The 18,750-nt window shown below is 52.4% G+C and overlaps 1 protein-coding gene across 1 annotated transcript in view; it reads right to left on the reverse strand.

Moving 5' to 3' along the window:
* Positions 1-4,015: 4,015 nt before the first annotated feature.
* EXOC3L2 (exocyst complex component 3 like 2) overlaps positions 4,016-18,750 on the reverse strand; it is a 32,920-nt gene continuing 18,185 nt past the window's right edge. Inside the window, exons 8-12 of the mRNA XM_055369716.2 lie at positions 16,757-16,892; positions 10,172-10,294; positions 9,493-9,648; positions 8,030-8,151; positions 4,016-5,316 (exon numbers count right to left, since the gene is read on the reverse strand). Coding sequence (XP_055225691.1) covers positions 5,028-5,316; positions 8,030-8,151; positions 9,493-9,648; positions 10,172-10,294; positions 16,757-16,892 — 826 coding nt within the window. The 3' untranslated portion in view covers positions 4,016-5,027. The remainder of the gene's footprint in view (positions 5,317-8,029; positions 8,152-9,492; positions 9,649-10,171; positions 10,295-16,756; positions 16,893-18,750) is intronic.

Below are 18,750 nucleotides of genomic sequence, written 5' to 3' on the forward strand. Positions count from 1 at the left end.
AAGGCAAGATCTAGGCCGGGTGTGGTGGCTCATGCCTGTAATCCCAGCACTTTGGGAGGCCGAGGTGGGCAGATCACTGGAGGTCAGGAGTTCAAGACCAGCCTGGCCAACATGGTAAAACCCCGTCTCTACTGAAAATACAAAAATTAGCCTGTCGTGGTGGCAGGTGCCTGTAATCCCAGCTACTCAGGAGGCTGAGGCATGAGAACTGGTTGAACCCAGGAGACAGAGGTCGCAGTGAGCTGAGATTGCGCCACTACACTCCAGGATGGGCCACAGAAGAGACTCTGTCTCAATAAATAAATAAATAAATAAATAAATAAATAAATAAATAAAAAAAAAGGCAAGATCTAGCTAGAAGGTTAAAATATTACGAAATATGTTTTGTGACCATAACAGAAATCAGTAATATAAAGATATCTCCAAAAAAATAAAAACCCTTGGCCAGGCGTGGTGGCTCACGCCTGTAATCCCAGCACTTTGAGGCCCAGGTGGGCAGATCACCTGATGAGGTCAGGAGTTCGAGACCAGCCTGACCAACAGGGTGAAACACCATCTCTACTAAAAATACAAAAATTAGCTGGGTGTGGTGGCGGGTGCCTGTAATCCCAGCTACTTGGGAGGCTGAGGCAGGAGAATCACTTGAATCCAGGAGGCTGAGGTTGCAGTGAGCTGAGGCTGTGCCATTGCACTCCAGCCTGGGCAACAAGAGTGAAACTATCTCAGAAAGAAAAAAAAAAAAGCCCACAAGTATTTGGAAAGTAAATAACCCAGAAGTCGAAGAAGAAATCAAAAGAGAAAGTATAAACTACATAAAACTCAATAAAAAAAAAACATATCAAAATACATGACATGAGATAAAGTAATGCTTAGAAAGACATTGATAGATTTTTAAATGCTTAATTAGAAAAGAGGAAAAGGAGGACTGGGGAGACGGTGCTCAAAGGATACAAATTTCAGTTAGGAGGAGTAAGTTCAGGAGATCTATTGCACAACATGGTGACTACAGTTTTGTTTTTTGTTGTTGTTGTTTGTTTGAGATGGAGTCTCTCTCTGTCGCCCAGGCTGGAGTGCAATGGTGCTACCTCGGCTCACTGCAACCTCTGCCTCCCGGGTTCAAACCATTCTCCTGCCTCAACCTCCTGAGTAACTGGGATTACAGGCGAGCACCACCATGCCCGGCTAATTTTTATATTTTTAGTAGAGATGGGGTTTCACCATGTTGGCCAGGCTAGTCTTGAACTCCTGACCTCAAGTGATCCGCCCACCTTGGCCTCCCAAAGTGCTGGGATTACACGCATAAACCACTGCGCCTGACCAACTACAGTTAATAACAATGTATTGTATACTTGAAAATTTCAAAGAGAGTAGTTCTATTAATTTATTTTATTTTATTATTATTATTATTTTTTTCTGAGACAGTGTCTTGCTCTGTCGCCCAGGTTGGAGTGCAGTAATGCAATCTCGGCTCACTGCAAGCTCCGCCTCCCGGTTTCACTCCATTCTCCTGCCTCAGCCTCCCGAGTAGCTGGGACTACAGGCGCCCGCCACCACGCCCGGCTAATTTTTTGTATTTTTAGTAGAGACCGGGTTTCACCGTGTTAGCCAGGATGGTCTCGATCTCCTGACCTCGTGATCCGCCCGCCTCGGCCTCCCAAAGTGCTGGGATTACAGGCGTGAGCCACCATGCCCAGCCTATTTTATTTTTTTCTGAGGCGGAGTTTCGCCCTTGTTGCCCAGGCTGGAGTGCAGTGGCACCATCTTGGCTCACCGCAACCTCTGCCTCCCGGGTTCAAGCGATTCTCCTGACTCAGCCTTCCAAGTAGCTGTGATTATAGGCATGCGCCACCACACCCGGCTAATTTTTGTATTTTTAGTAGAGATGGGGTTTCACTGTGTTAGCCAGGATGGTCTCCATCTCCTGACCTCGTGATCCGCCCACCTCGGCCACCTCCCAAAGTGCTGGGATTACAGGCGTGAGCCATTGTGCCTGGCCAGAACTCCATCTCAAAAACAAAACAAAACAAAACAAAACAAAAAAAAAATTATGCACATGAAAAACATCAGTCACAAAAGACTAGGTTATGTATTTCCAAATGTGAAAAGTCCAAAATAGGTAGATTAGTAGAGACAGAGAGATTAGTGTCTGCTTAGGGCTGGAAAGTTACTAGGGAGATTGGATATTAACTACAAATGAGTATGAGGTTTCTTTATTTAAAATTTTTTTATTGTGCTGAAATATACATAAAATTTACTATTTTAACTTTTTTTTTTTTTTGAGATGGAGTCTTGCTCTGTCTCTTAGGCTGGAGTGCAGGGGCACGATCTCGGCTCACTTCAACCTCTGCCTCCTGGGCTCAAGTGATTCTCTTGCCTGAGCCTCCTGGAGTAGCTGGGATTATAGATGCTCCACCACGCCTGGCTAAGTTTTGTATTTTTAGTAGAGATGTGGTTTCTCCACGTTGGCCAGGCTGGTCTCGAACTCCTGACCTCACATGATCCGCCCACCTCGGCCTCCCTAAGCGCTGGGATTACAGGTGTGAGCCACCTCACCTGGCCACTTTTTCTTTCTTTTTTTTTTTTTTAATGAGACAAGGTCTCACCTATCATCTAGGCTACAAGGCAGAGGCACAATCACAGCCAATTGCAACCTTGAACACCTGGCTTCAGGCGATCCTCCCACCTCTGTGTCCCAAACTGCTGTGAGAGCCACTGTGCCCAGCCAAAAGCTGTTTTTCAATGGGGGACCAACATCTGAAAAGGACATTGACAAACTGAGGCTCTTATATGTTTAATTCAACACCTACAGTGCAGTGGCAGTGGCTCACGCCTGTAATCCCAGCACTTTGGGAGGATGAGGCAGGAGGATGGCTTGAGGCCAACCTGGTCAACATAGTGAGACTCTGTCTTTACAAAACAAAATATTAGCTGGGTGTGGTGGCACGAGCCTGTAGTCCCAGCTACTCAGAAGGCTGAGGCGGGAGGATCACTTGGGCTAGGAGGTAGAGGCTGCAGTGAGCTATGATCGTGTCATTGCACTCCAGCCTGGGCAACAGAGCAAGACCCTGTCTCTAATAAATAAATAATAAATGTCTATGGACTGCACAATATTGTTGATTCCTCAACTCCTCTCATGCTCTTTTGCATATTGGCAACATAAAAAGTGTCGTTTTCGGGCTGGGCACAGTGGCTCACTCCTGTAATCCCAGCACTTTGGGAGGCTGAGGCGGGTAGATCACTTGAGGTCAGGAGTTGGAGACCAGCCTGGCCAACATGGTGAAACCCCGTCTCTACTAAAAATACAAAAATTAGCTGGGTATGGTGGTGGTGGAGGGGGGGCACCTGTAATCCCAGCTACTCAGGAGCCTGAGGCAGGAGAATAAATTGCTTGAACCTGGGAGGTGGAGGTTGCAGTGAGCTGAGATCGCGCCATTGCACTCTAGCCTGGGCGACAGAGCAAGACTCTGACTGAAAAAAAAAAAAAGAAAAAGAAAATGTCATTTTCAGAGGGCAAAGTGAGGAAGGTGCACCCTCAGGTCATTCTTGCCTCAGCCCGGGGAAAGAGAGTTTAAGCAATTCCCCAGAAAGGCACAGGAACCTCAGCCCAGAGAGGGGCAGCTTCCTGCCTCGGGTCGCACAGCCTTGGGCTCTGAGAGTCCCTTGTCTCTACCTCCCCAAGTTCAAATGTGCATGCGTGAGGTTCCAAACCCAGCCCCAGTGCTAACCCCTGGCTGCCTCCTCTTTCTGACTTCTCAGGGAAAAAAAAAACAACCACATACACACAAAAAATCCCACAAGTCAGGAAACATCCATCACGGGCTGTCCAGCCCAGGCCGGAGGGGCAGGAGTCAGCAGGGAGGTGACCTCAAGGTCTCCGTGGGGACCAGGATCCGGCGGGGCTGGGGGTGAGAGGCTGGAAATTTTCCCACCCCGAGACTTTCCTGCGTCAACCCAGGAGGGCGCCCTGGATGCCGCCAGCCCTGCCCCCAACCTCCTTCCTCTCCTGACAGGGCAGCTTCCCGGCTAAGGATGGATGGGGAGGGTGCGCCAAGATGGAGCCACCAGGACCAGGAATGGACAGGCACTTTGAGATTGACCAGACGAGGGACCCTGGCTCAGAGTGGCGAAGGCCTGGCCTCAGAGCCACACAGCCAGGAGGTGTACATGGGTTGGCGTCACTCCCGGCACACGCAGCCTCCCTCTACCTCCACTGCCCTGCCCAGGAGCTGGAGCCCAGCCCGGCCTTGGGTGTGTGAGAAGCCACTGGCCCGGGGCCCTGCTTCCCCGGTCCTTCCTCCCCACAACACACTCAGGACTCAGCCCTTCCTTGTGTTAAATAGAAACCTCTTTATTCTAAGTATCGAACGTTCCTTAATACATTGGATTGGGGCCAGACCTTGAGGTGAGGGAAAGGGGCGGGGGAGCTGGGATATTTCTGTAGAGACTTCCAGAACGACACTCACCACTCTGGGCTATGGCAGGAGGGGAGGTGCTGGGAACAGGCTTCATGGCCTTGGGAAAATCCTTTGTCTCTTTGGCCTCTGTTTCCCCCTACCTTTTTTTTTTTTTTTTTTTTTTTGAGAAAGGGTCTTGCTTTGTTGCCCAGGCTGGAGGGCAGTGGCACAGTCATAGCTCACTGCAGCCTCGAACTCCAGCAGTCCTCCAGCCTCAGCCTCCCCAGTAGCTGGGACTACAGGCACACACCACCATGCCCAGCTAATTTTTTATTTTTTGTAGAGATAGGGGGCAGGTCTCACTATGTTGCCCAGGCTGGTCTTGAACTCCTGGGCTCAAGCAATCCTCTGGCCTCAGCCTCCCAAAGTGTTGGGATTACAGGCATGAGCCACCGTGCCTGGCCTTTGTTTCCCTTCTGTACAGGGAGTTTGGGGTTGGGTGAGAAGACATCTAAGGGTCTTTCTATCCCAGGGGTGTGTGGTCCCAGGCAGGGAGTCAGGAGGGGCGCCGTACAGGAGGTTGGCTTGTCAGCAGCATAGATGGGGTCACTAAGGCAGGTGGCTGGGTGACCCTCAGCGCTGGGCCTGAGGTCGCACTAGAGATGGAGGCCGGGGCCGAGGCAGACAGGCCAAACTGGGCCTGGCCAGCCGGGAGAGGGGGAGGCGGCCCAGGAAGAGAGGGAGGCTGAGACAGAAAGATGGGCGGGGCACGGGGATGTCTGCAAAGAAGGCACGGTCCCGAGGGGGTGACAGGGCTCCCTCCTCAGAGAGTTCCAGGTCCCGGGCCACGGCCAGGATCTCCTGGCGGGCGGCTGTGTTGCGCAGGCCACGGATGTCGAGGAGGGCTGCCACGTGCTTCTGCCTGTGGGGAGAGGAACAGACAGGTGCATGCAGATCCCCAGCTCTAGACACACACCCAACCCACCCGTGGACCCCACCTGACCCCCTCACCTATCCCAGAAACTGCTTGAGTTCTGGGGCCTCTGTGTCCCCTCCAGAGCCTTCCCTCCCATCAGCTCCCTTGCCCAGGCCCTCACCTCATACCAGCTCCCTCCAGAACTTCACTTCCAACCATCTCCAAATCCCCCTTACAACCAACCCCAGAACCAGCCCTGGGATCTTCCTTTTCACCCCAAGCCTCAGCTTGTGATTAAAATTCACCTTCTCAGCTGGGTGCCGTGGCTCATGCCTGTAATCCCAGCACTTTGGGAGGCCAAGGCAGGCGGATCACCTGAGGTCAGGAGTTCGAGACCAGCTTGGCCAACATGGCGAAACCCTCTCTCTACTAAAAATACATTAAAAAAAAAAAAAAAAAGCTGGGTGTGGTGGCAGGCGCTTGTAATCCTAGCTACTCAGGAGTCTGAGGCAAGAGAATCCCTTGAACCTGGGAGGCAGAGGTTGCAGTGAGCTGAGATCGCGCCACTGCAGTCCAGCCTGGGCGACACAGTGAGACTCCATTTCAAAAGTAAAAAAAAGAAAGAAACCTTGTACCCCACTCCCCCTAAATCCTCAGCCCTAGGTACCTCCTAATCTCAAGCTCAACCCCCTAAACCCAACCCAGCTAGCAAACTCTCAAACTTAGCTACAGATTCAAGTTCTGACTCATGATCCAATATTCAAGTTCAGAAACTCCACATCAGCAAGAATACTGGGACTTCTTGGGACCCCATGGGACTCCAGGAATATGTGCCTTCCCAAGGACATGACCTTATCCCCCAGAATCAGAACTGACCACCCTGAATCAATTCCAGGACCCCCACCCTCATTGCTGAAACTGAAACCCGCTCATGCCTCACTCCTTGTTTTTCTGGGGTTCTGTTTCTCTGAGTATGTCTGAGAATGTGTCTGCCCAAATAACACTGCAGGGACTGGCGTTGCTCCGGCAGCCACCACCACTGCCACCACCATCCAGCACTGTCACATGGTGGTGTGGTGTGCTGATCTGGTACACTAGTTTTTTTGTTTGTTTGTTTATTTGTTTGTTTTTGAGAGAGAATCTTGCTCTGTTGGCCAGGCTGGAGTGCAGTGGCGCGATCTCAGCTCACTGCAACCTCTGCCTCCTGGGCTCAAGCAATTCTCCTGCCTCAGCCTCCCGAGTAGCTGGGATTACAGGCATGTGCCATCACACCTGGCTAATTTTTGTATTTTTAGTAGAGACGGTGTTTCACCATGTTGGCCAGGCTGGTCTCGAACTCCTGACCTCAGGTGATCCACCTACCTCGGCCTCCCAAAGTGCTGGGATTACAAGCGTGAGCCACCATGCCCGGCCGATCTGGTGTACTAGTTTTAGAGCCAGTCTACTGCCTGGGTTCAAGTTCCACCTTTGCCACTTGCTAGGCATGATATTTCAATAGCTTTAATTATACCCCTTACTTATAGGCCAAGCGCAGTGGCTCACGCCTGTAATCTCAGCACTTTGGGAGGCAGAGGCAGGCGGATCTCCTGAAGTCAGGAGCTCAAGACCAGTGTGGTCAACTTGGTGAAATCCCGTCTCTACTAAAAATATAAAAATTAGCCGGGCGTGGTGGCACATGCCTATACTTGGGAGGCTGAGGCAGAATAATCTCTTGAACCCGGGAGGCAGAGGTTGCAGTGAGCTGAGATCACTGCACTTCAGCCTGGGCGACAAAGTGAGACTCTGTCTCAAAAAACAAAACAAAACAAACAACAACAAAATACCCCTTATAAAGTTGGCATGGGCTGGGCAATGGTGGCTCACACTTCCCCATTCGTGGGAAGCTGAGGCAGGCAGATCACTTGAGCCCAGAAGTTCGAGACCAGCCTGGGCAACATGGTGAAACCCATCTCTGCAAAAAAAATACAAAAAATTAGCTGGGCATTGTGGTGCATGCCTGTGGTCCCAGCTACTCAGGAGGCTGAGGTGGGAGGGCTGCTTGAGCCCAGGAGGTCAAGGCTGCAGTGAACCATGATTGTGCCACTGCACTCCAGCCAGGGAAACAGAGTGAGACCCTGTCTCAAAAAAAAAAAAGAAAAAAAGTTGGCATGTAAGATGCTTATTTAGGTCTGAAATAACTCATTGAGAACTGGAATTGTTACTATAGTCATGGAGGATGATGATGATGATGATGATAAATTTCCCTAATAACCCTATGACGAGAATACTATTATCCCCATGGAACGGATGAGAAAACTGAGGCTCCGAGAAGGTCACCTACAAAGGAAGTGACCTGGCAGGAGTTGAATGCCGCCTGCGCCTGCCGCTGTCCCAGTGCGTGTGCGCCCGTGTGCCCTGCGTGTCCCTGAGTCCCCCGCGGCTCCCCTGCGGGCCGGCCCTTCCTGCCTCCGGGCAGCCCTGCGCCCCCCTGCCCTGGGCTTCCTGTGACCGCCTGTTTGTTTGTGAGCCCTGGTGGCGGTGGCGGCGGAGGCAGCAGCGGCTGCAGGAGAAGGAGGGAAATCTTATTAATAATGCCCTGGTTCCAGCAGGAAACGGCCGTCAGACACGCTTGCCGGCTCCCTCCCTCGCCGAGGAGGCAGGAAACACAGGGACGGATGCCAAGGCCGCCAGGAGACCTCGGCCAGGCACGGCGAGCCCTGGCCCAGGCGGGGTGTCTCACCTGATGTCTGGGTAGTCGCGCACCAACACTCCCACCTCCACCTGGATGCTGGGTGTGTCTTCCAGCTGCATGACTTCAGCCAAATGGGGCACCACGGCGTCCAGCCACGAGGCCTGGGACTCCTGCAGGGGAGGGAGGGCGCGGGGCTCACACCCTCCCAAGATTGACCCTGCCAATTCCTGCCCCTCCTGGCTTGTTATACCATCTCTAAAATGTAGCAGAAACCAGGGGCGGTGGCTCAAGCCTGTAATCCCAGCACTTTGGGAGGAGGCCGAGGCGGGTGGATCACTAGAGGTCAGGACATCAAGACCAACCTGGCCAGTATGGTGAAATCCCATCTCTACTAAAAATACAAAAATTAGCCAGGCGTGGTGGTGCACACCTGTAATCCCAACTACTCAGGAGGCTGAAGCAGGAGAATCACTTGAAATCGAGAGGCAGAGGTTACAGTGAGCGGAGATTGCACCACTGCACTCCAGCCTGGGTGATGGAGCGAGGCTCTGTCTCAAAAATAAAGAATAAAAATAAAAATTAAAAATAAAATGTAGCAGAAGACATACTATGGCCACATTTGAGAAAAATCCATAATATAATCTCCTCCCAGTTTTGCAGGTAATTTGGAACTCTGGGACACATCTCCAAACCTCTTCCACGTCTGCAAAATCTTGCCTTTGCGGGGGTGCAGACTGGATAAAGTGTACAAGGAAGCTCCCTGCATTCTTTCTTACATCTGCATGTGAATCTACAATTATCTAAAAAATTTTCCAAAGAAAACATTCCAAGGACTCCGGGCTTGGAACTCCGAGAAGAGCGACTGAATGAGGCCCTTCCAGCCCAGCTGAATACAACTGGGTACAAATAAGATCTGGCGGTTTTTAATTCCAGGGTTTAGAAATGTTAGGATTTCTGTGTTTCTGTTGCATGTAGTTTCTCTGTACGTTCATGGAGTCTTTTTTTTCTTTTTTTTTTTTTTTTTGAGACAGAGTCTCACTCTGTCCTCCAGGCTGGAGTGCGGTGGCAGGATCTCGGCTCACTGCAACCTCCGCCTCTTCGTTCAAGCGATTCTCCTGCCTCAACCTCCCAAGTAGCTGGGATTACAGGCGTGAGCCACCACACCCGGATAATTCTGGTAATGCAAGGAGTTTTAACTCTGAGCCAGGCACTGTCCAAAGCACTTAACAGGAATTAACCAATCTGATCCTCAAAACAATGGATAGGGACCATTATTCGCCTTATTTAACAGCCGAGGAAAGCGCCCAGAGGCGAGTTCTCAGAGCAAGAAAGCCAGGTTTTAAGCGCAAAGGGTGTGGATCAAAGTTACTGGTTGCTATTGACCCGAAGTTGGGTGAGAGTTTCTGTCCTGAGCTCTGCCCCTCTCCCCCTGGCTTTTGGGACCTGAGATTCTCGGAAGCCAAGCCTTGTCCTGGTTTCTGAAACACCCCCAACCGCGTCCCGACACTGACCAGCCGCCGGAACAGCCTCTGCAGTTGGGCCGCGTCCTCCCGGAGCCTGCCGGCCACGCGGCTGCGGGTCCGCGCCGAGCTGCAGCGCAGGCGCCCACGGAGCAGGGGCCGCACGTACTCGACCAGCGCCCGCCGGTGCAGCTCGGCTACCAGCGCCTGGAGGCGGAGGAGGGAAACCCGAGGGGTGTGAGCCATGCCCCACGGACTCCCATCCCGCCAGTCTGAAGGCCACCCCCGCCCCACTCGCCCACATCCACTCCGGGCACCCATGGGCACCCTTCCCGTGCCCACGCCCCAGTCCCCAGCCCCTGAACTATCCTAGGATGCCTTCCCTGGCCCCCTAATTAGCCCGCGGACAGCCTCTGCCGGTCCCGAAAGGGTGCTCCATCCCAGCCTCTCCCCATTCCCCAAGCTCCACTCTCAGGGGCCCTGACTCAGTCTGCACCCCGCCTTACACCCCAGTTCCACGCACATGCCTCCCCGCAGACCCCGGGCAGGGGCCACCTCTCCCAACCACAGGGAGCCGCTCCCCACCTTAGAGGGGTTTCCTCCAGCAGGAGCGTTCTTGGCTCTCCCAACCTCCCAATCTCCCCTCTTCCCGTCCCTTTCCCCTTTCCTCCTCCCCTCTTTTCCCCCACCCCCACCTCCCCTCCCCTCCCCTCCCCTCAGGCAGGTGCACCTGGTAAGGCTCGTCCTGCATTCTGCGCAGGGCCAGGGCCTGGGCGCCCAGCGTGCCCACGATGCCATCCAGGGCCTCCGGGCTGCTCAGCCACTTCCGGCGCATCAGCTTGTTGAAGTGTGGCTGGCAGGGACAGAGTAGGGGGTCACGCTCTCCTCCCTCCCACCCTCCCTCTTCACTTAGGAATAAGTTCCTGCAACCCTGCTCCGTGTTGAACCAGGGCTGTGTGGTGCTGGGAACACAAGGCGAAGAGATAGTCCCAGCCCTGGCATCCTGGGACTCACAGTCCAGAAGGGGAGAGAGACTGGTCCCCAGGTAGTGATGACCCAAAGCTGGCAAGGCTGGGACTCGGGAACCCAGGGGTTTAGGAAGCCCAGAGGGGATGCCTGACTCAGCATAGAGCCATGGAGGGCTTCCTGGAGGAGGGGACACCGGAACTGAGGCCCTGGTGATGATCTTCCTTAGCCAAGTGAGGGATGGGGGAGGGGGAGTGGCTCAATGGGAGAAAATAGTGAGTATTAAGAAAGTTCAGATTTCAGATGGGCATGCCAGGGAGAGGACCAGCGAAAAGGTCAGTGTGGTTGATGAAAACAGGGGACTTCATTTAAAAATTATTAAGGGCCAGGCACAGTGGTTCACACCTGTAATCCCAGCACTTTGGTAGGCCGAGGCAGGAGGGTAGCTTGAGCCCAAGAGTTTGAGACCAGCCTGGGCAACATTGCGAGACCCCATCTCTACAAAACATTTAAAAGTTAGCTGGGACTGCGCGCAGTGGCTCACGCCTGTAATCCTAGCACTTTGGGAGGCTGCGGCTGGTGGATCACCTAAGGTCAGGAGTTCAACCCCGTCTCTACTAAAATACAAAAATTAGCCGGGCGCGGTGGCGTGCAACTGTAGTTCCAGCTACTCTGGATGCTGAGACAGCAGAATTGCTTGAACCTAGGAGGTGGAGGTTGCAGTGAGCCGAGATCACACCACTGCACTCCAGCCTGGGCGACAGAGTAAGACTCCGTCTCAAAAATAAGTAAATCAATTTAAAAAAATAAAAATTAGCTGGGTATGGTGTCATGTGCCTGTAGTCCCAGCTACTCAGAAGGCTGAGGTGGGAGGATCGCTTGAGCCCAGGAGTTCAAGGCTGCAGTAAGATATGATCATGATACTGCACTCCAGCCTGGGTAACAGAGGGAGGCCCTGTCTCAAAAAAAAAAAAAAAAAGAAAAGAAAAAAGAAAAAAGAAAAAAAGTAAGAACTTTAAGACATATTTTTAAAATTCATTAACTATGCACAGCCCTTAAGGGAAGGAGGACGGATTGCTTCCACATTCCACTTCCTAGATCTGGTTGAGAAAACATGTTCCCCATCTGGAGCTCTTAGGAAGGAGTACAGTAAATGCCTCAGTTAATAACATCCTTCTTTTTGAAAGTTGCCTTTTCTCTCCACCCTTGAGTAGATCCGGTATTTGACGAAACTTGTGAAAGTGGGTGGAACCTGTCTTGCCCCTTCTTTTCCAGAATGCACTGTATATGCAACTGTGACTTTCAAGGAAATGTGTTTGCCATTTGCTGATTTTGGGGGGAAGTTAATTTCTAACTTCTTCCACTGGTAAATGAAGGAAAGTATTGCACCTTGCAAATGCACCAAATGAATTGAGTTCACCATTTTAAAAACCGTCTTTTGGCCAGGCGGATCTCATTGGAAAATTATCAAGGGGCCAGGCATGGTGGCTTACACCTGTAATTCCAGCACTTTGGAAGGCGGAGGCGGGTGGATCACTTGAGGTCAGGAGTTTGAGACCAGCCTGGCCAGCATGGTGAAACCCCATCTCTACGAAAAATACAAAACATTAGCTGGGCGTGATGGCGGGCGCCTGTAATCCCAGCTACTCGGGAGGCTGAGGCAGTAGAATCTCTTGAACCTGGGAGGCGGAGGTTGCAGTGAGCCGAGATCAAGCCATTGCACTCCAGCCTCAGCAACAAGAGCAAAACTCCGTCTCAAAAATAAATAAATAAATAAATTAAGGGCTGGGCACAGTGGCTCATGCCTGTAATCTCAGCACTTTGAGAGGCTGAGGCTCGAGAATTGCTTGAGCCAAGGGCAACATAGTAAGACTCCCTCTCTATAATTTTTTTTTTTGTTTAATTAGCTGGGCATGGTGGCCCACACTGTGGTCCTAGCTACTTAGGAGGCTGATGTGAGAGGATCATGTAAGCCCAGGTGGTTGAGGCTGCAATGAGCTATGATCATGCCATTGCACTCCAGCCTGGGCGACAGAGCAAGATTCTATCTCAAAAAAACAAACAGAAACAAAAACAAAACTCTTTTTCCCCCTGCCCAAAACAAAAAAAAATAATAACTTTAAGACAGTGACAGAAGAGCATTAAACCAAGCTTGGGCCTTTCGAAGTGTGTGTTTTGGGGGTGAGGGAAGCTGTGCGACCCTGAAGCTGGCATTGGGGTTTATTCCAGGCATAAGACAGGGAGGGGAGAGGTGAGGCTGGGGCAGGGCTGGAGTGCACAGGGCCTCCTGGGCTTGGGGAGAAGCCCCAGCTTTCTCCTGAGGGCACTAGGCAGCCATGGCCAGTTTGAGCTGGGGAGGGAGAGGGTCAGATTTGTGCTTTACCAAGATGGGAGGAGGCGAGACTGAGGTAGAAATGATGGAGGAGGCTGGAAAAAAGGGGAAAGTGGAGATAGGGAGGGGATGAAAGGGGGTGAGGAGGGGGAAGAGGAGAATCCAAGTGGTAGAATTCATAGGATGAAGTGAGTGACCACCACCTGTGGGGAGGGAAGGGAGGTATCTGGAGGACACCAGAGACCCTGGAGATGGGCAGGCCGTGGGTCTCTCCCTCAGACAGGGGCGGGGGGAGGGTCAGGGGAGAGGCTGCAGTCTGGGTGGACACAGGGCATGTGAAGTTCGGAGATACCCTCAAGATGGTATCCATGGGGGGGTGTCTAATTCCCTCTTCAGCTCAGCCTCAGCAGCTGCTCTCTCACCCTGACAGCAGCCCAGTTTTCTTTTTTGTTTTTGTGTGTTTTTTTTTTGAAAGATAGGGTCTCACTATATTGCCCAGGCTGGTGTTGAACTGCTGAACTCAAGCAATCCTCCCACCTCACAGCCTCCCAAAGTGCTGGGATTACAGGTGAGAGCCACCATGTCTAGTGTGTTGCTGGGTTTTGTTTGTTTGTTTTGAGACGGAATCTCGCCTGTCGCCAGGCTGGGGTGCAGTGGCGCGATCTCGGCTCACTGCAACCTCTGCCTCCCAGTCAAGTGATTCTCCTGCCTACTCTCCTGAGTAGCTGGGACTACAGGCACGTGCCACCATGCCCGGCTAATTTTTGCATTTTTAGTAGAGATGGGGTTTCACCGTGTTGGCCAGGATGGTCTCTTGACCTTGTGATCTGCCTGCCTTGGCCTCCCAAAGTGCTGGGATTATAGGTGTGAGCCACTGTGCCCTGCAGGGCTTTTTTTTTTTTGAGACAGGGTCTTGCACTGTCTCCCAGGCTGGAGTGCGATGGTACGAACACAGCTCACTACATCCTCGACTTCCTGGGATCAAGCGATCCTCCCACTTCAGCCTCCCAAGTACCTGGGACTACAGGTACCCACCACCACACCCAGCTTATTGTTTTTTATTTTTTGTAGAGAGGAGGCCTCATTATGTTGCCCAGGCTGGTCTCCAACTCCTGGGCTCAATCGATCCTCCTGCCTCAGCCTTCAAAAGTGCTGGGATTACAGGTGTGAGCCACCGCGCCCGGCCAGCTCTGTTTTCTGAACCTCCAAAAATGGAGCAAGGAATGAGTGAACCCACATAATGCCTGGGCCCTGGTGATTCTCCCAGGGTCCCCACCCTGGCTGATGCTCACATACACATGCACACTCATGCACACGGCACACACACACACACAAACACTCCCTCAAAAGCCTACAGCCGTTCACACACTCACACAGGCATGTGAGCACAGCACTGTGTCCTGTCTCTTCATGTCTCTAGCTGGTTCTTTTTCTTTCCTTTTTTTTTTTTTTTTTTTTTGAGATGGAGTCTCACTCTGTCGCCCAGGCTGAAGTACAGTGGCACGATCTCATTTCACTGCAACCTCTGCCTCCCATGTTCAAGCGATTCTCCTGTCTCAGCCTCCCGAGTAGCTGGGATTACAGGCGCTTGCCACCATGCCTGGCTAATTTTTTGTATTTTTAGTAGAGACGGGGTTTCACCATGTTGGCCAGGCTGGTCTCAAACTCTTGACCTCAGGTGATCTGCCCGCCTTGGCTTTCCAAAGTGCTAAGATTACAAGCGTGAGCCACCATGCACAGTCTATCTCTAGCTGGTTCTGATGTCTCTCCCTCTGTCCCTCTGTCCCAGTCTCTCTCCTTTCCTTCCTCCCTCACCTATCTTGTTGTCTCAGTCTCTCCCTGTTTCTTTTGCTTCCGCTCTCTGTCTGTGTCTCTCTCTCCCTCAAAACATACATAGTGGTTTATAAGGCCAGGCACAGTGGCTCATGCCTGTAATCCCAGCCTGGGTGACAGAGCGAGACTCTGTCTCAAAAACAATTTAACAAAAACAAAAAAGCAAACATACATAGCGGTTTATAGACTAAGACCGTAGATTCGCAATGGGCTTTGCCACTTGCTGGTCTCATCTTCCTCACCTGTAAAATGAACCTACAACCCATCTCATAGGACTGCAGTGAGAATTAAACAAGCCGATACTCTCAAGCACCTGGCACAGTGAGTCCTGAGAATGTGTCTGCTGTTGCTACAAAGTCTGTATATTTAAGATAGCAAGCTGGGTGTGGTGGCTTACATCTGTAATCCCAACACTTTGGGAGGCCAAGTCAGGAGGATCGCTTGAGCCCAGGAGTTCAAGACCAGCCTGGGCAACATAGTGAGACCCTGTCTCTACCAGAAATACAAATAAATAGGCAGGGCGAGGTAGCTCACACCTATAATCCCAGCACTTTGGGAGGCCAAGGTGGGCAGATCACGAGGTAAAGAGATCGAGACCATCCTGGCTGACATGGTGAAACCCCGTCTCTACTAAAAATACAAAAATTAGCGTGGTGGTGTGGTGGCAACCGCTATAGCATGGCAGGTGGCAGTAAGTGCTTTGGAGAAAAACAGCAGGGAGTCGGGAGGGGGGTTTGGCCTAGGGGCTTCTGTTTTTTTGTTTTTTGAGAGGGAGTCTCACTCTGTCACCCAGGCTGGAGTGCAATGGTGCGATCTTGGCTCACTGCAACCTCAGCCCCCTGGGTACAGGCAATTCTCCTGCCTCAGCCTCCAGAGTAGCTGGGAGTACAGGCGTGTGCTGCCACGCCTGGCTAATTTTTGTAATTTTAGTAGAGACGGGGTTTTGCCATATTGGCCAGGCTGGTCTTGAACTCCTGGCCTCAAGTGATCCGCCCACCTTGGCCTCCCAAGTGCTGGGATTACAGGCATGAGCCACCACACCCAGTCAGAGCTTCTGTTTTAAATGGGGCAATCAGCGAAGGTTGCACTGAGGTGACATTTGAGTCAAGACTTGAGGCAGGGCGTGGTGGCTCACACCTGTAATCCCAGCACTTTGGGAGGCCGAGGTGGGCAGATCACATGAGGCCAGGAGTTTGAGACTAGCCTGGCCAACATGGTAAAACACCATCTCTACTAAAAATACAAAAAAATTAGCTGGGCGTGGTGGTGCATGCCTGTAATCCCAGCTACTAGGGAGGCTGAGGCAGGAAAATCGCTTGAACCTGGGAGGCAGAGGTTGCAGTGAGCTGAGATTGTGCCATTCCACTCCAGCCTGGGCGACACAGGGAGACTGTCTCAAAACAAAACAAGACTTGAAACAGGCGTGAGAGGCAGCTATGTGGCTGTGAGAGGGAGAGCATTCCAGGCAGAGGGAAGGGCAAGTGCAAAGGCCCTGAGGCAGGAATGTACCTGCTGGGTTAAGAGACAGCAAGGGGACTGGCGTGGCTGGAGTGGGATTAGTGGGAGAGCCAGGAGTCGGGGGAGGGTGGCTGGCAGGGGCAGGAGATGAGGTCTGAGAAGGAGAGTAGTGAAGGAAGGGGCTGATTGTGCCGGGTTGTGGGGGCTACAGTGGGATTTTGGCATTTGCTCTGCGTGAGCTGGGAGTTGTGGGAGGATTCTGAGCAGAGAGAAGGGGAGTGTTCCACTGTATAACATGGGTTGAGCTTGTGTTACGGCCAGGAACACACTCCCCCTGCAGTCTCTCTCCTCAGTGCTCCCACCCCCCTACCACATTCACTCACCCACCTTTGCACGGAACCCCTATAGGGCGGGCACGAGGACCAGGAGATGGGTGTATGGGGCTCTGGGGTCTAGGAGAGCCTGAGCAGGGATCTGGGGGACCTCAGTGGGGAGGGGCTCCATCCAAACCTCAAGCCCCCTTCTGCTGATGGCCCTCTGTTATCCCGGTGGGTGCACCCTCTCCACTCCGCCAACAGCCCAGGCATGGCCTTAACTGCCCCTGCCCCCCGCCCCTGTCTGCTTCCCAAACACTGAGCCACGGGCTAAAAGGAACTGGAGGATGGTGGGGGGCAGCGCTTCCCTGTCCTGGCATGGGCCCCAACCCTGGCCTCCCACCTCACTCACCTGCAGCTCCTGGAACAGCAGGTCCGCCACGACACGGTGGCAGAGCCGGGTCACATGGTCCAGAGCACTAGCAGATGCTTCCCGGGCCGGCTCGCTTTCTGGGGGCCCCACCCGGGCCAGGCGCTCGGCCAGAGCTCTGTGGGGATCAACAGAGCCAAAACTGAGGGACCCCAACATCTCAGCCCAACTGCCTAGACCTGTCTTCCCTTAGGGAGATCAGAGGGGCACAGGGGTGACAGGTCAGATGGGAGGCTGAGAAAGGTCAGGGACTCTGGAGAGGGGTCAGGGGATGCTTGACAGGTTGGGGGTGTCTGGGGATGGGGGGTGTCTGGGGATGTCAGGGGACTCATGGATGTTGGGGGGCTGAGGGATGGATGGCTAGGAGGTCTAGGGTATATTGGGGGAGGGAAGGGGGTCTCTCTGTGTCTTCGGGTCTCAGTTTCTCTTGGTGCTTTCTGGGTGAGAGTGTGGAGGCCTCCATTCTAAAAGTCTGTGGTTCTTTTTTTTTTTTTTTTGAGACGGAGTCTCGCTCTGTCACCCAGGCTGGAGTGCAGTGGCGCCATCTCGGCTCACTGTAAGCTCCGCCTCCCAGGTTCATGTCATTCTCCTGCCTCGGCCTTCTGAGTAGCTGGGACTACAGGCGCCCACCACCACACCCAGCTACTTTTTTGTATTTTTAGTAGAGATGGGGTTTCACCGTGTTAGCCAGGATGGTCTCGATCTCCTGACCTTGTGATCCACCTGACTTGGCCTCCTAAAGTGCTGGGATTACAGGCGTGAGCCGCCGCACCCGGCCAAGTCTGGGGTTCTAATGGTCTACAGCTCTGAAACTGCACCCTTACTCTTCTCTTTTTTTTTTTTTTTTGAGACACAGTTTTGCTCTTGTTGCCCAGGCTGGAGTGCAGTGGCGCGATCTTGGCTCATTGCAACCTCCACCTCCCAGGTTCAAGTGATTCTCCTGCCTCAGTCTCCCAAGTAGCTGAGACTACAGGCACCCGCCACCACACCTGGCTAATTTTTGTATTTTTAGTAGAGACAGGTTTTCACCATGTTGGTCAGGCTGGTCTTGAACTCCTGGCCTCAAGAGATCCGCCCACCTTGGCCTCCGAAAGTGTGGGATTATAGGCATGGGCCACTGCATCCTGCCCCGGCCATTTATTATTATTTGTAATACAAATGGTAGAATAGTATACCCACTTCTGCCCTTTCCTTCAACAGCTTGGAGACTTTTCCGTTAGGGCATGAAGAGTTCTCACGCTCCTTTTTAACATCTGAACTGGATTCCACTGCTTAGCTGTCCTATCATTTATTTAACTGGCCCTCGATAGATGGACAGTTGGTTCCATTTTTTCCAGGGAGGAACCCTGCACATATGTCATATCCCATGAGCTTTTGGCCTCTGAAGGGTGCATTCCTAGAGGATCTGCTGGGTCAAGCGCCCAGTGTTTGTGATTTGGGCAGAAAGTGCTTGGTCCAGACTGTTCTCCATTCAGCAATGGAAGAGCACAGACTGCTACAATGATAGGAAATGGGAATGGCCAGGCGCGGTGGCTCATGCTTGTAATGCCAGCATTTTGGGAAGCTGAGGCAGGAGCATCACTTGAGCCTGGGAGTCCGAGACCAGCCTGGGCAACATAGAGAGACCTCCATCTCTTTTATTTTCTTTTTTTTTGAGATGGAGTCTCGCTCTGTCACCCAGGCTGCAGTGCAGTGACGGGATCTCGGCTCACTGCAACCTCCACCTCCCAGGTTCAAGCGATTCTCCTGCCTCAGCCTCCTGAGTAGCTGGGATTATAGGCACCTGCCATCATGCCCAGCTAATTTTTGTATTTTTTTAGAGATGGGGTTTCACCATGTTGACCAGGCTGGTCTTGAACTCCTGACCTGAGATGAACTGCCCGCCTCGGCCTCCCAAAGTGCTGGGATTACAGGTGTGAGCCACCGTGCCCAGCTGACTCCCATCTCTCTCTCTTCTTTTTTTTTTTTTTTTTTTT

The sequence above is a fragment of the Gorilla gorilla genome, chromosome 20, assembly GCF_029281585.2.
Source record: "Gorilla gorilla gorilla isolate KB3781 chromosome 20, NHGRI_mGorGor1-v2.1_pri, whole genome shotgun sequence".
NCBI lineage: Eukaryota > Metazoa > Chordata > Mammalia > Primates > Hominidae > Gorilla > Gorilla gorilla.